The following is a 12,538-nucleotide window of genomic DNA, read 5'->3' as shown; positions in this document are numbered from 1 at the left end:
GCTGGGGGCCAGGAACTCTGCTGTCTCTCTGAAGTGAAGTCTGTGTGGACCGTGACCTTTAATGGTCACTTTACCCCATTTCTGGGGCCCAGACGGTGGTTTCTTTAAGAAACAGTTTGGGGAAAGCTCTTGGAGGGCTTGACTGAAATATAGTTATGGCTGTCCCAGTCCCTAACCAGCGGGAATATTTCTGGGGAAAGGGCATAGGGTCAGGAAGCAGGAGACTTAAGGCTGGAGAATCACCTAGACCAGGAGCCTGGGGCTTGGGCCCTTGGCAGCCTAGAACTGGGCCGTTGGGTCTGACCCTTAGCCACCGGGATTTGGGCCCTTTTGGGTGGAGGAAGCTGCTTCTCTCTCAGGCAGCCCTTTCTATGCGTTCAGGGCCGGCTGGGGCCACGGAGGGAGATGCGGGTACTGGATTTTTGGTGGCGGCGCGGCCACAGGCTGACGCAGGCGCGGCGGTCTCCCGCCTTCCTCCCTTCGCAGACCATGCCGTCCATCAGCAGTGACCGCGCCGCGCTGTGCGCCGGCTGCGGGGGCAAGATCTCTGACCGCTACTACCTGCTGGCGGTGGACAAGCAGTGGCACATGCGCTGCCTCAAGTGCTGTGAGTGCAAACTCAACCTGGAGTCGGAGCTCACCTGTTTCAGCAAGGATGGGAGCATCTACTGCAAAGAAGACTACTACAGGTAGCCCCCCACCAGGATCCGCTGGCCGTTAGGCCCCTCCCTATCTCAGGCACAATCTTGTCCCTCTTTTCTCCCTGTAGTCTCAGTAGAGGTTACTCTTCTCAGGACCCCCTTCTCCAACCCAGTAAGAACCTGGTGACATTTTAAAGTAGCAATTTGGGTGGCTCTTGGGAAGGTTCACGAAGTGTAGAGACTAGAAAAAGTCAGAAACTGCCCTCCCCTCTGAGCTTAGATCACGAATAAGTTTGGGTGGGGGTCCTTGCGTTCCTTTCCATGTGAAGTTTCTTGGGCCTACCAGAAGGGATAGAAATAGATACCCTCCAACCCAGACAGCCTAGGCTGGCTGGAACAAAGTTGGAGGGAGAACTTGGGGAGTGAGTGTGCTTCTGGGTCTTTTGGAGAGACGGGAGCTAAGGCTGGCCAGTATTAAAGAGCCATAATTAAGAAGAGGCCCCAAGGTCCCTTCTTCTCCTCTCCGAGCTTAGGGTTAGGGTCTGTTTATATTCTCTCTCTGTGTCTCTGTCTCTCTTTCCCTGTCTCTCCATTTCTTCCAAATTACCAAGGTCTGTAGGATTCCCAGGCGCTGGTCTGGAGGGCAGGGGCAAAGGTTGAGGAAGGAGTAAGTGGGGGAGTTTCTCCTAGCTTGCAAGTGAAGGCTGTCCTAGGGCTTGCTCAGACTCTGGGTAAAATAGAAGCTCTTGTAGGATGAAAATGGTTAAGGGAAACTACTTCAGGGTAGGACTAGGTAGGCCTGGGTCAAAATCTAGTTCCCTCTCCCCCCCATCCTCCAAATGAAGGCTGGATTGTTGTTCTTGAGGAGGGGATTTTCCCCAGCGGCGGCAGCGGCGGCACCTGGAGGAGGGATATGGGGTGGGGGGTTACCCAACCATTTGTCCCCACAGCCCCTCCTTCCATGGTCCCTACAGGCGGTTCTCTGTGCAGCGCTGTGCCCGCTGCCACCTGGGCATCTCGGCCTCGGAGATGGTCATGCGTGCTCGGGACTTGGTTTACCATCTCAACTGCTTCACGTGCACCACGTGTAACAAGATGTTGACCACCGGCGACCACTTCGGTATGAAGGACAGCCTGGTCTACTGCCGCTTGCACTTCGAGGCTCTGCTGCAGGGCGAGTACCCTGCGCACTTCAACCACGCCGACGTGGCGGCGGCAGCGGCTGCAGCAGCCGCAGCCAAGAGTGCGGGGCTGGGCGCCGCAGGGGCCAACCCTTTGGGTCTTCCTTACTACAATGGCGTGGGCACCGTACAGAAGGGGCGACCTAGGAAGCGCAAGAGCCCTGGTCCTGGGGCGGATCTGGCAGCCTACAATGCTGGTGAGTGCAAGGCGTACGGAGCGCCCCCGTCGGGTTGGGGGAAAGTGCGGCGACGACAGCCAGGAGCTGGAGTGAATGAATCATTGTGTCAGGCCTACAGAAGGTACCTTGGCCCTTAGCTTCCCAGGCCCTAAGCACCAGACGTCCTGAGAAGGGATAGTAGCTTCCCTGGGATTCTGCCGGTGGGCCCTGGGCTGGAGAGGTAGGAGAGAGTGCATTAGTACCTTGCCGCCCGAGGTGCAGGACCACGTCGCGAAGAGATTGGTTTTTGGAGGCGGCTTTTTTAGTTGGACTTTCCCCAGCTTTGCTGGGCAGAAAGTGTAGGAATAGAGAAAGCAAGGCGGCGCCGACACCAAACAGGCTCTGGGTTGGCTCGGCCGAGGGCGGGGAGCTGGGGCAGCCGGAAAGCGAGGCAGGGCAGCTAGGGTCCCAAGAGAAAGGGTAGGCGGTGGCCGGGGGCACGAAGCGGGGCCTGGCCTGCGGCCGGATCGCGTGAAATGTCCCGAGTGCGGCAGACTTGGGAACTCAGCTCTGGATCCTTTATTAAGGGCCGCGGATCCTTGTGTCGGCCTGATCCTTCTGCATGGCCAGGTCTCAGAGGTTTTCCCGGGCTCCTTCCTCCGAGTTCCCGGCGCCTGCTGGGGTGAGGGCGCCGACCCTCGGAAGCTGGCGCCGGGGGATGGGGCCCGAGGCAGGCCTGGCCTCGCGCGGGGGGTGGAGTGCGGGACTCGTTTCGCATTTCCGGCATCTTTGAACCCTGGGCCTTTCCCGGAGGAGCTCTGCCCCCTCCCGCGTTCTCCCAGCTCTGGACAGCTGCGGATGTTCTGAGACCCGACAAATTGAACCGTCAACATCTGCGCGAAGTCTGCAGGGCCGACAAAGGTTTACGACTCTCCGGGCTTCCGAACTAGAGTTTATTTGCAATTATTTTCTTTCTTTCGTTTGCGACAGAATCGGTTTTGGAGATTTTTGTTTTCTTCCTCCTTTTTCCCTTAATCTAATACACAAATGTGTGTGTGTAGGGGGGAAACCAAAACCAAAACAAACCCAAGACTGTGTAGCAGGCCGCTGTGGGGAAGGAGTCAAGGTTATTTTGATTGTTAAGAATCTGAACCAGCTAGCAAGAGAATAAGGGGCAAGTGGAGTGAGTCCCTTTCCGCTCCAACGAAATTGCCTGTTAGAGGATCGTGGTGCCGAGCTGGGGGTAGAGGATGCAGCCCCCGATTTGGTAAATGGTGAAGAGGCGGTAGGTTCAGCGGGTTTAAGATTTCTTGAAGTCACTACTAAAGACGCCATTCTTTAGAACTTTCATCCTTCATCTCCCACTATCCGGAAAATAAAGACCAAATCAGTCCAGGCCATGTCTCCTAAAAACAAGCTGCCTTTAGTTATCAAGTGGGGTCAGCTTCCTTGGGAAGTAGCCTCGAGAACTGGGCTCCAGGGCACCTGGTGGGTGGGAAGTGGTTTAATGTTTTTCTGGGCTTGCAGGTTCTGCACCCTGCATGGAATTGTGCAGAAACAGGGTAGAGGTTTAGAGATTTATTTTTGCTTTTCACTGCTCAGTCTTTGCCTTCCCCAGGGAGGCCGCAGGGAGATACGGCTGGAGGCTGAATTTCAGAGAAGTTGGCACCTTTCTAGAAGAGATCCCTCACTCAGCTTTCACATTTTCTCTTTGGCTCCTCTCTTTTCTTTCTGTTCTCTCAGTCCCCCTTCCCCCTCTGTCTCAGTCTCTGTGTCAGTCTCTCTGTCCTTGTTTCTCCGTTCCCTTGCGCGGGTCTCTGGCCTTGGCTTGGGCTCCCAGTTCTGAGAGGAACCGCGTTGTGCGCGCGGGCAGTGGCGGTGCGGTGCGGCTAGCTTATTTGGGGATCTCGAGACAAGGTTGGGGATAAAGGGTGACTCCTGGTCCTCTCAGGAAACAGCCAGGCCTCCTGAGGTCTGGTTTCTGCCCCCTTTCATTCTTCCCTGTGCCGGCAGGAGAGAAATGGCCGCAGTCTGGGCCAGGGGCAGCTGGGATTGGAAAACGGGGACCCTGGAGGGTGCGGCAAGTGTCTGCGTGCGTGTGAGTGCTTGCTTCTGACTGTGAGGACACCAGCTTGTTTGTGTGTGTCCCACATCCAGGGGCCCAGTCACAACGATTCCTTGCAAACCTGTAGTTCTGAGGGACAGTCTCGCCGAGGGCAGTGAGCTGGGGGCCCAGTGGGTAAGGGGCTCCGTGGGTGCGCCCGCCTGGCCCTCGGCTTAGGGACGGGCAGCTGGGGCCGCAGCCGCAGGGTCCGGGAAAGTCCTTCCGGGGCGGGGGCCACGACCGNACCTTGGGCCACTCCTTCCCTCCCCTCGGCTCTTCCCTCCGTGCCCCTTCGCTCACTCCCAGCTAGTAACGGTTTGGCTTCGTAAAAGTCCTTCCTTGCAGAACCCGGTCTCTTTGAGTTCTGGGATTGGATTCAGTCATCCCCATCCTGCACCACACATTTCCCCTTATTTCCTGGACTCGCTTTACCCCCTCTGGCTCCATGTCTCTCTCTCTCTCTCTCTCTCTCTCTCTCTCTCTCTCTCTTTTTCTTTGTAGCTGTCCCTCTTTGGTTCTCCCATCTCCATTGCTTTTCCCTCTCTTTCCTCTCTGTCCATCTTCCCTCCGTACCCCCTCTTCTTTTCTCTCTCTCTTTTCTGTCTTTCCACCTCTGTTTTTTTCTCTCTTTACTCTGCTCTTTCTGTCTCCCTCCCTCGCACCATCTTCCCCCACATAGGCCGCACTCAGGGCACATCCCTTGGGCCCACAGGGCGCCGGGTTCCCTACGGAGCTCATTAACAGCAGAGAGGCCCGGGTGGGGGCTGGGCGGTGGGATGGGCCCAGAGATCCACCCCCCCCCCCCCGGAGCTGGGGACTGGGAGAAAGAGAAGGGTTGATCCCCTTAGCAGGTTCATCACACAATTCCCACAGATGGGATTCCGAGTCATGCTCTGATCCCCTTTAAATTCTTCACTTGGTGCCACTGGTGGAAACACAGGACTCTTGGGCGGATGGAGGACCTGGTTGCCTAGGTTCATGTGGAAAGGGACCCTGAGGTGGTGTCCCCTCTAGCAGACAATTCCAACATTAGGGGCAAAACCTTTATTCTGAAAATTCTTTCTGCAAGAGGCTATCCCTCGCTTATATGGGGAGGGGGAGGTCACCAAGGGTGCAAGAGTACTTCTCAGGTAGTGTTGTCTGATGAAACACAGGACCTTCAGTTAAATTTGAATTTTGAGTAAACAGTGGATACATTTTTTTATGTAAGTATACCCCATGCAATATTTGAATTTCAGATAACGAATAATTTTTATCATATGTGTATCCCATGTAACATTTGCATGTTAGGTAAACAACATATACATTTTGAGTACAGATGTGTCATGTGCAATATTTGAACTTTAGATAAATAGCAAATAAAATTCTAGTATAGGTATGTACCATACATTTGGGCCATTTTTTCAGTAAACAAAAATTAATTGGGCAACTTGTACATTTATTTGCTAAATATGGCCCTTCTATTATGGGCATGTAATAAATATTCTAATGGACAGGGCACAAGATATCTTCCCAGATCCCTACTTTAGCAGGACTGAATTTGAACCTCCTAGGAGGCTTTCCTCAAAGCAAGACCCTAAAGGTGGGATGACTTGATATGTGATGAGACAATCTTGAGACAGATCTCCAATGTCCCCATCAGCTGCTAGGTTGCTGAGCAACTTTCCGAGGTTCATGGTTCTACTCAGGCCCCTCACCCTAGTTAGGGTCCCAGCCAAGAGAGTCAAGGTTTATCCTGCCTCCCTTTGTGGTGTGGTGCTAGGAAGCAGGGAGGACAATGTTGAACCTGGGCTGTCATTACCAGAGCAAGTGGTTTCTTTCTTCATCTCTAAAATGGGAACAGTATAGCTACCTCTCTTAACAGTAGTGATGGCACAATGATATATGTAAAGCCAAAGTGCAAGGTAGGTGTCTAACACATGTTAATTTCTTCCTTCATCTTCTTTTCCTTTTCATTAAGATCTCTACCGCTCTCTTTGTGAGACAGCCATGGGTCCCTTAACTTCCCTGAGCCTCATTTGCTCCATTTGTAAAACTAGGAAATAACCACCTCATTGGGCAGTGGTAAAGATTAAACTATAAAATACAATTTCCAATCTTAGGCCCAGTGCCGGAGGCCCAGGGTGGCTTAGTACTTTGGGGTGTGGGAACTGATGAAAGAAAATGAAAGTGAGTCTGTCATTAGTGACTCCTGGGTGCCAGTGCCAGACACTGTAGGGGGAGAATGGTGATAGCGCCTCTCTCTCTCTCTCTCTCTCTCTCTTTCCTTGAAGAGTACCAGGGAAACGGGAGAGAGTGGGCCCATGGTCTGCACTCTATACTGCTGCATCCACAGACAAGTGACTTTCCTTTCTGAGTCTCACTTTCAACATCTGTAAAAGTGAAAAATAATACCTATGGCTTATAGGACTGTTTTAAGGATCCAATGGAAAGGCATGTGTAGAGCTCTTTAGCACATCATCTGGAGTCCAATAAGCCATCAACAAGTGGTAGCTGTTGTTGCTGCTGCTGCTGCTGCTGCTGCTGCTGCTGCAGCTATTCCTGTAACACGATGGCTCAGAATGGTTTTGGATTCTCCCAGAGTTGGGAATGGAATCTTGCATTTCTTAGCTCAGTGATCCTGGACAGGTTACGCTCCCAAAGCTTCATTTCTCCATCCATAAAATAGGGTTCATATCCTCATCTCAGCGTGGTGCGTGCACACAGGGCGGATCCGAGGATAGAAACATTTGGCAACGGTTCGGGAGGGTGTGGACTTGGCATTGGCCATGTGAGCAGGGTCATGAAATTCACCTGCCACCTCTGCGTCCCTTCCCCAGCGCTGAGCTGCAATGAGAACGACGCAGAGCACCTGGACCGCGACCAGCCATACCCGAGCAGTCAGAAGACAAAGCGCATGCGCACCTCCTTCAAGCACCACCAGCTTCGGACCATGAAGTCTTACTTTGCCATTAACCACAACCCCGACGCCAAGGACTTGAAGCAGCTCGCGCAAAAGACTGGCCTCACCAAGCGGGTCCTCCAGGTCAGCCTAGGTGGGGTCGAGGGCGTCTGCAGCCGCCACAGCCTTGGGTGGAAACTCACGGGGGCCATGGACCTTGAGCCTTCCACACTTCTGTCGTCTTCTTTCTCTTTCTTCATCTCTTCAGTCTGACTCCAAATTTAAATCTTTTCCCCCCTAACTTTACCGCCTTCTATTTTCACCTCTTCATTCTGTGTGTGTGGTCCTCTGTCCTGTCTCCATACTTGGTCTCTTTTCTTTCTTGTAAACAATTTGTAGTGTTTTTTTTTTTTTAATCAAGCAACACTCAGATATGCTCACCTTATAAAAGGCTCTCGTTTTAAATCAATCCGGAGCCTCCTTTGTCCCAAGGAGATAGCTCCTAGCTTGCTCCCACCAGCCGTTCGTTCCTCTCTTTTCTTTTTGCCTCTGTCTCATTCACCTCTTCTTCTTTTTTCTTCTGGCATCTCTCTTGGCTTATCTCCTGCCCTTTTTGGCTGTCTCCCAGACTCTCCCAAAAGATCTGGTGTTGTCCTGGTGTGTGGGCAGATCCCCTGGGTGACTGGGAGGCCTGCCTGGTGGGGTCTGCTAGGGGACTGGATAAATGGCTGGGTGCCCGACTGAGCCCAATTGCACGTGTATGTGAGGGCACTTTCTTGATAGACAGGATCTAGAATTTTCACCAAAGATGTTAAGAACACTAGTCTGGGGGCGGGTCCTCCCCGGTTCCTGGACAACCCAAACTTGTGACACAGCTTTGGCCTCACCAATTCTCAATTCTTCTGCTTCTCAGCTCATTCATTTCATGGTCCTGAACCAGTTGCTTAACTTTTCTGAGCCTCAGTTTCCTCATATGCATGATGGATTCAAGAAATCATGCTAAGGGGTTATTGGAGGAGCCGAGGAGATCATGTGGGTGTCCACAGCAATGCCTGACACTGTCGTTCAGTGGATGGTAGCTAATAATCTCATTAAGTAGATTAATTAACTGATATTAATTAACTTGTAAGAATGATCCTTCTGGTTGCTAGACTGGTTTCCCATCCAGAAGGAAGGAGAATACCTCCTTTTCTAGCAAGTTTAACCAATTTATTCTTCAGGAAATGCGTTTCTAGTGCTAGCTATGTAAGAGGCATGTAAGCTGACCCCTGTCACAGAAAAGGAGAGGCACTGGAATTCCAGTTCTGGCCAGTCTGACCCATCTTCCAACCCCTGGTCTTGGGCTTAGGGCTGGGAGGTGATGTTGAGGGAGTGACAGTGCCTGATAAATCTGCAGGGTTGCAACCCTAAGAAAGTTCCTGTGAGTCTGTCAGCAAAACAAAACTTTTGTGGGAAGATGGCCGTCCGTGGTGGGTTGGGACTCTGAGCCCGGAGTCCAGAAGCTGGGGTCCTGTTCTCCGGAGGATTGGGGGCGGCTGGACTGGTGGGCCTGGATGAGGTAGCGAGAGAGAGGCAAGGGCCAGCCAATAGGAGGTTGATGCGCCTCTCTGGGCCCGCCCTTCGTGCTGGGTGCGGGGGGTTGTTTTTGCTTTTAGTTCCATTGCCTGGGCTCTTCAGCAGGTGGCGGGCACTGCTACGCCGGTACGGTCTTGGGTCCCCACCTCGTGCGTTTCCTTTGGACTTTACCTTCTTGGGGTTAGGTCAGAGACCCTCGTTGGCGCCCCTGACCTTCAGCCCTGGTCGAGTTTGGACTGAAGACCCGGGGCTGCCGCCTTTTCTCAGGTTAGTAGGCTGCTACTTGTCTCCCCCATCCAGATGTCTTGTGAAGGGTTTGGCGGGGTGGGACGGAGGTGGGAGGGACTTGGACTCAGGCAGAGCTGGATTCAGGAAGATGTGAACTCAGTTCACTGGCTGTGTGTCTTGAATAAATGAGTTACCCTCTCTGAGCCATAATTATCTCATCTGTAAAAAGAGCACCCAACCTCTGTCCAGCTATCTAGACCTAAGTGAAATAGTCAGTATCCATAGTTGAGTGAGGAACCAGTTTATGCTGGTCTTGGGGAGGCAAGAGACTTGATTACCTTGGCCTATAAGCAAATTAGATTTTTAGCATAGTTATCTCTTTTTTTTTTTAATATTTATTTATTTTTTTAGTTCTCGGCGGACACAACATCTTTGTTTGTATGTGGTGCTGAGGATCGAACCCGGGCCGCACGCATGACAGGCGAGCGCGCTACCACTTGAGCCACAGCCCCAGCCCGCATAGTTATCTCTTATTCTTTCATCTGACTAAACATCTATTGGCTCTGGGAATGAACTGCTTCTGGCTCTGAAGAAATTCACCTATTAAGCATAGAGAGACTCACATAAATCAGTTTTCTCTTATTGTGATTGGTTGTGTGAGGTGGGGTAGATCTTGGGGGAGGGCAGAGGAGAGACCAACCACCTACATGTCAAGAATCATGCTCCCCCTTTCCCCACTGTAGAGATGAGAACATTGAGGCCAGAAGGAATTCTATTTGCCCAGTCATACTTTGCTAGTAAGTAGCTGAGCTGGAGCCAGGCTTGTCTGACCAATGGTCATAGTTCTTTCTCCTCTGAGTAGTGAACTGATATCATCCTAGCCTGTGTGTTCCAGGGAAGGGGCATAGCCATAACCCTGCCCTCCCCTCTTTCTCGACCTTCAAGTCTCCTGCACACATCCTCAGTGCTCCCTAGCAGCATAACTGCTTGGGGTTATGCATCAGTTTGCAAAGCATCTTTCTCCCCACGCACCTGCCTCACCTTAATGTTTTCCTGCCTCTTTTACAGCTGAGAAGCTTAAGACCTAGCAGGGGGAAGTGACTTGCTCTAGGTTGCAGGAACCAGGCATTGGCAGGGTGGGGCTTATTCCAGTGTCCTGATTGCTGCTGGGACATCTGGGGGATCTGGGACAGGAGCTCTTTGGGGTGAGGCACCTGGCAGCCAGGCTTTGGAAAGCAAAGGACTGGTTCAAATCCTCTCTGATTACCAGCAACATAATTTGGGTGCTTCCGTTTTTCTTCTCTGAACCTGATTCCTTATTTGTGAAATTAGTTTCTACCTTGAGGAGTCTGACAGTGAGTAGAGAAGACCCCGGTGTGGTGCCAGCTGGAACACACTAGGTGTTCTTTCACAGGGTGGGGGTGGTTCTAGGCTATTACTGGATCTAATGCATGAGCACCATCAGGATGATAGACCATGTCTTGGTGGGAAAGAAGGAACAGGTGGCAAAGATCTCACTGCATAAAGAGTGCTCAAATTTGTCATCAGCAGCATGACAGCCACAACCCTTACTCTCCAACAGTGGGTAAGGTGACAGGGAGACAGAATGGCCCCTGGACAGAGTTCTGTTATGAAGTTAAACCTTGCAAATGTGTCTAGGTTGTTCCTCAGCACACAGATGCCAGTAAGATGTCTTTGGCTTGGGGGAGGGGTGATGAGCTAATTGATTTGGGTGGGTAGGATCTCTTTGGGGATTCCTGGTGTGGCTTTGAAAAGAAATATATTTTTACCAAGGATAGTTCTTTATGCTGGGCATGGTGGTGCATACCTGTAATTCTAGCTACTAGGGAGGCTGAGACAGAAGGATCGCAAGTTCAAAGCCAACCTCAGAAACTTAGGAAACTGTCTCCAACAAAACAAAACAAACTTGTTTAGTATTCTGGGTTTCAATCCCCAGAATAACAAAACAAAACAAAAAACATTCTTCAGGAGCTGGGGGTGTAGCTCATGGTAGAGCATGTATTTAGTACTTGTGAGGTACTCCTAACACCAGAAAGTTGATATATATACATAAATAAATAAAACTCTTCAGATGACTGGTTCGTCATCATTAACCTGTGAGAGAACTCGGGAGTTGAGAACACTTAGTTCTCTCTTCACTCACGTGTATCACACAGATAGACTTTCCTGCCACGTGCTTGGCACTCAGACACTGAGAATTCAGCAGTAACAAGTGAACAGTCCCTGTTGTAATCTACAACTAGATGGGATGTGTAGCAAGGCGTATAAATAGTTGAAATGGTGACCAGACTAAACTCTTTAGTTTGGAATGTCTTATACTAAAAGCATCTTTTAAATTATTCCAGAATCAAATAAGTCTGAGAAATGCTAAAAATTGACTGTGTCTTTCTTTTGGAGCATGTTAGCATCAACACAGACATTGAGAAATCTTGAAAAGACTCAATTTTGATACTAGAACCCAAGGGTGCTTTACCACTGAGCTACAGCCCTAGGTTTTTTTTTTTTTTAATATTTTAAAGCAAAGTCTATCTAAGTTGCTGAGGGTTCTGCTAATTTGCTGAGGCTGGCATTGAACTTGTGATTCTCCTACCTCGACCTCCTGAGTTGCTGGGGATATAGGCATATGCCATTGCACCTGACAAGACTTGATTTTGTCTAATCTAATATTTCCCAAAATTTATATGGCCACAGAACTCTTTTTATTTTGTATTATTTATTGGGGCTGGGATTGAATATTTAACTCTTGGGGGAAAAAATTGAAGAAGTCCTAGAAAAAAAAAAAGTGTGTGTTGCAATGAGAGCATGTAACAGAGGGACCTGAGCCAGTGATGGCAATAGGGAAGGCTTCCTTGAGGAGGAGGTGAGATTTCAACTATGGCCAGTTACTTCATCTCTTTGAGCCTCAGTTTTCCCACCTGTAAAATGGTCATTGTCCTTCCTGTCAAATATGCAGGACAGCAATGAGTGGCAGATGCAGTCATGGCCGGCTGGCATGAGTAGAGAGGGCTGTGAGTTTAAGAAGATGGGTGGGTGGAGCAGAGTGGATCATCTCCTTGTTCCTTGCAGCTATCCCGGAAGCCACAGAAATCATGTGGCATGGTCCAATCTTCTTTCTGTTCAAGTGGGGAACCTGAGGCAGAACCAGGGGCAAGGGACCAGCCAACTTTCATGTTGCTAGTCACTGGCTGAACCAGGACTGGAAGCTACATCCCGTGCTCTTTCCACTGCCCATTGCTGCTTTTCAGAAGTTCATTCATTTACTTGCAGGCTTACTCAGGGATACGAGGCAGAAAGGATAGGTACTTTTTATGGCAAACAGTCTTGGATTCCAAGCTCAGCTTGGCCTCGGTGTGGCCTTTGACTTTACCTCTGAACCTCTCTGGACTTTAAATCTTTAAATTGGGATTCATAACAGACAGAACACCCTACTTGGTTTATCAGAGGGGTAAGCTGTGATGTGTACAGGGACACGGTGCCTGACGCAGAGTAAAAGGCACACAAGTTAGCACTACTATTCACTCAACCCATAGTGCTGATTCTTAATCTTTATCACTCTCTGCCATCGTCATGAAGACGATGTGGATAGATAAAAAACATGTAGGAAGTAGCCAATAATAATGAGAAGTCATTAAAACAACCTCTTGGGAAGGGACTTTTTTGATGTGTCACTGGGGATTGAACCAAGGGGCCCTCTGTCACTGAGCCACACCCCCAGCCCCCTCCCCACTTTTTTTTTTTTTTTTTTTTAT

The 12,538-nt window shown here is 50.4% G+C and overlaps 1 protein-coding gene across 3 annotated transcripts in view; it reads left to right on the top strand.

Annotated features, from left to right (window-relative positions):
• Nucleotides 1-54: 54 nt before the first annotated feature.
• Lhx2 (LIM homeobox 2) overlaps nt 55-12,538 on the top strand; it is a 16,016-nt gene continuing 3,532 nt past the window's right edge. The window contains exons 1-4 of one of the 3 annotated variants that reach the window (XM_048813080.1): nt 55-689; nt 1,592-2,019; nt 6,904-7,109; nt 8,643-8,807. In XM_048813080.1, coding sequence (XP_048669037.1) covers nt 406-689; nt 1,592-2,019; nt 6,904-7,109; nt 8,643-8,780 — 1,056 coding nt within the window. In that variant the 5' untranslated portion in view covers nt 55-405 and the 3' untranslated portion in view covers nt 8,781-8,807. The remainder of the gene's footprint in view (nt 690-1,591; nt 2,020-6,903; nt 7,110-8,642; nt 8,808-12,538) is intronic. The other 2 variants (XM_048813079.1, XM_015497605.2) reach the window with 2 other exon arrangements.

The sequence above is a fragment of the Marmota marmota genome, unplaced genomic scaffold (assembly GCF_001458135.2).
Source record: "Marmota marmota marmota unplaced genomic scaffold, marMar, whole genome shotgun sequence".
Lineage (NCBI taxonomy): Eukaryota > Metazoa > Chordata > Mammalia > Rodentia > Sciuridae > Marmota > Marmota marmota.
The sequence above is the reverse complement of the archived record's forward strand: the minus strand, read 5'-3'. Positions and strand labels throughout refer to the sequence as shown.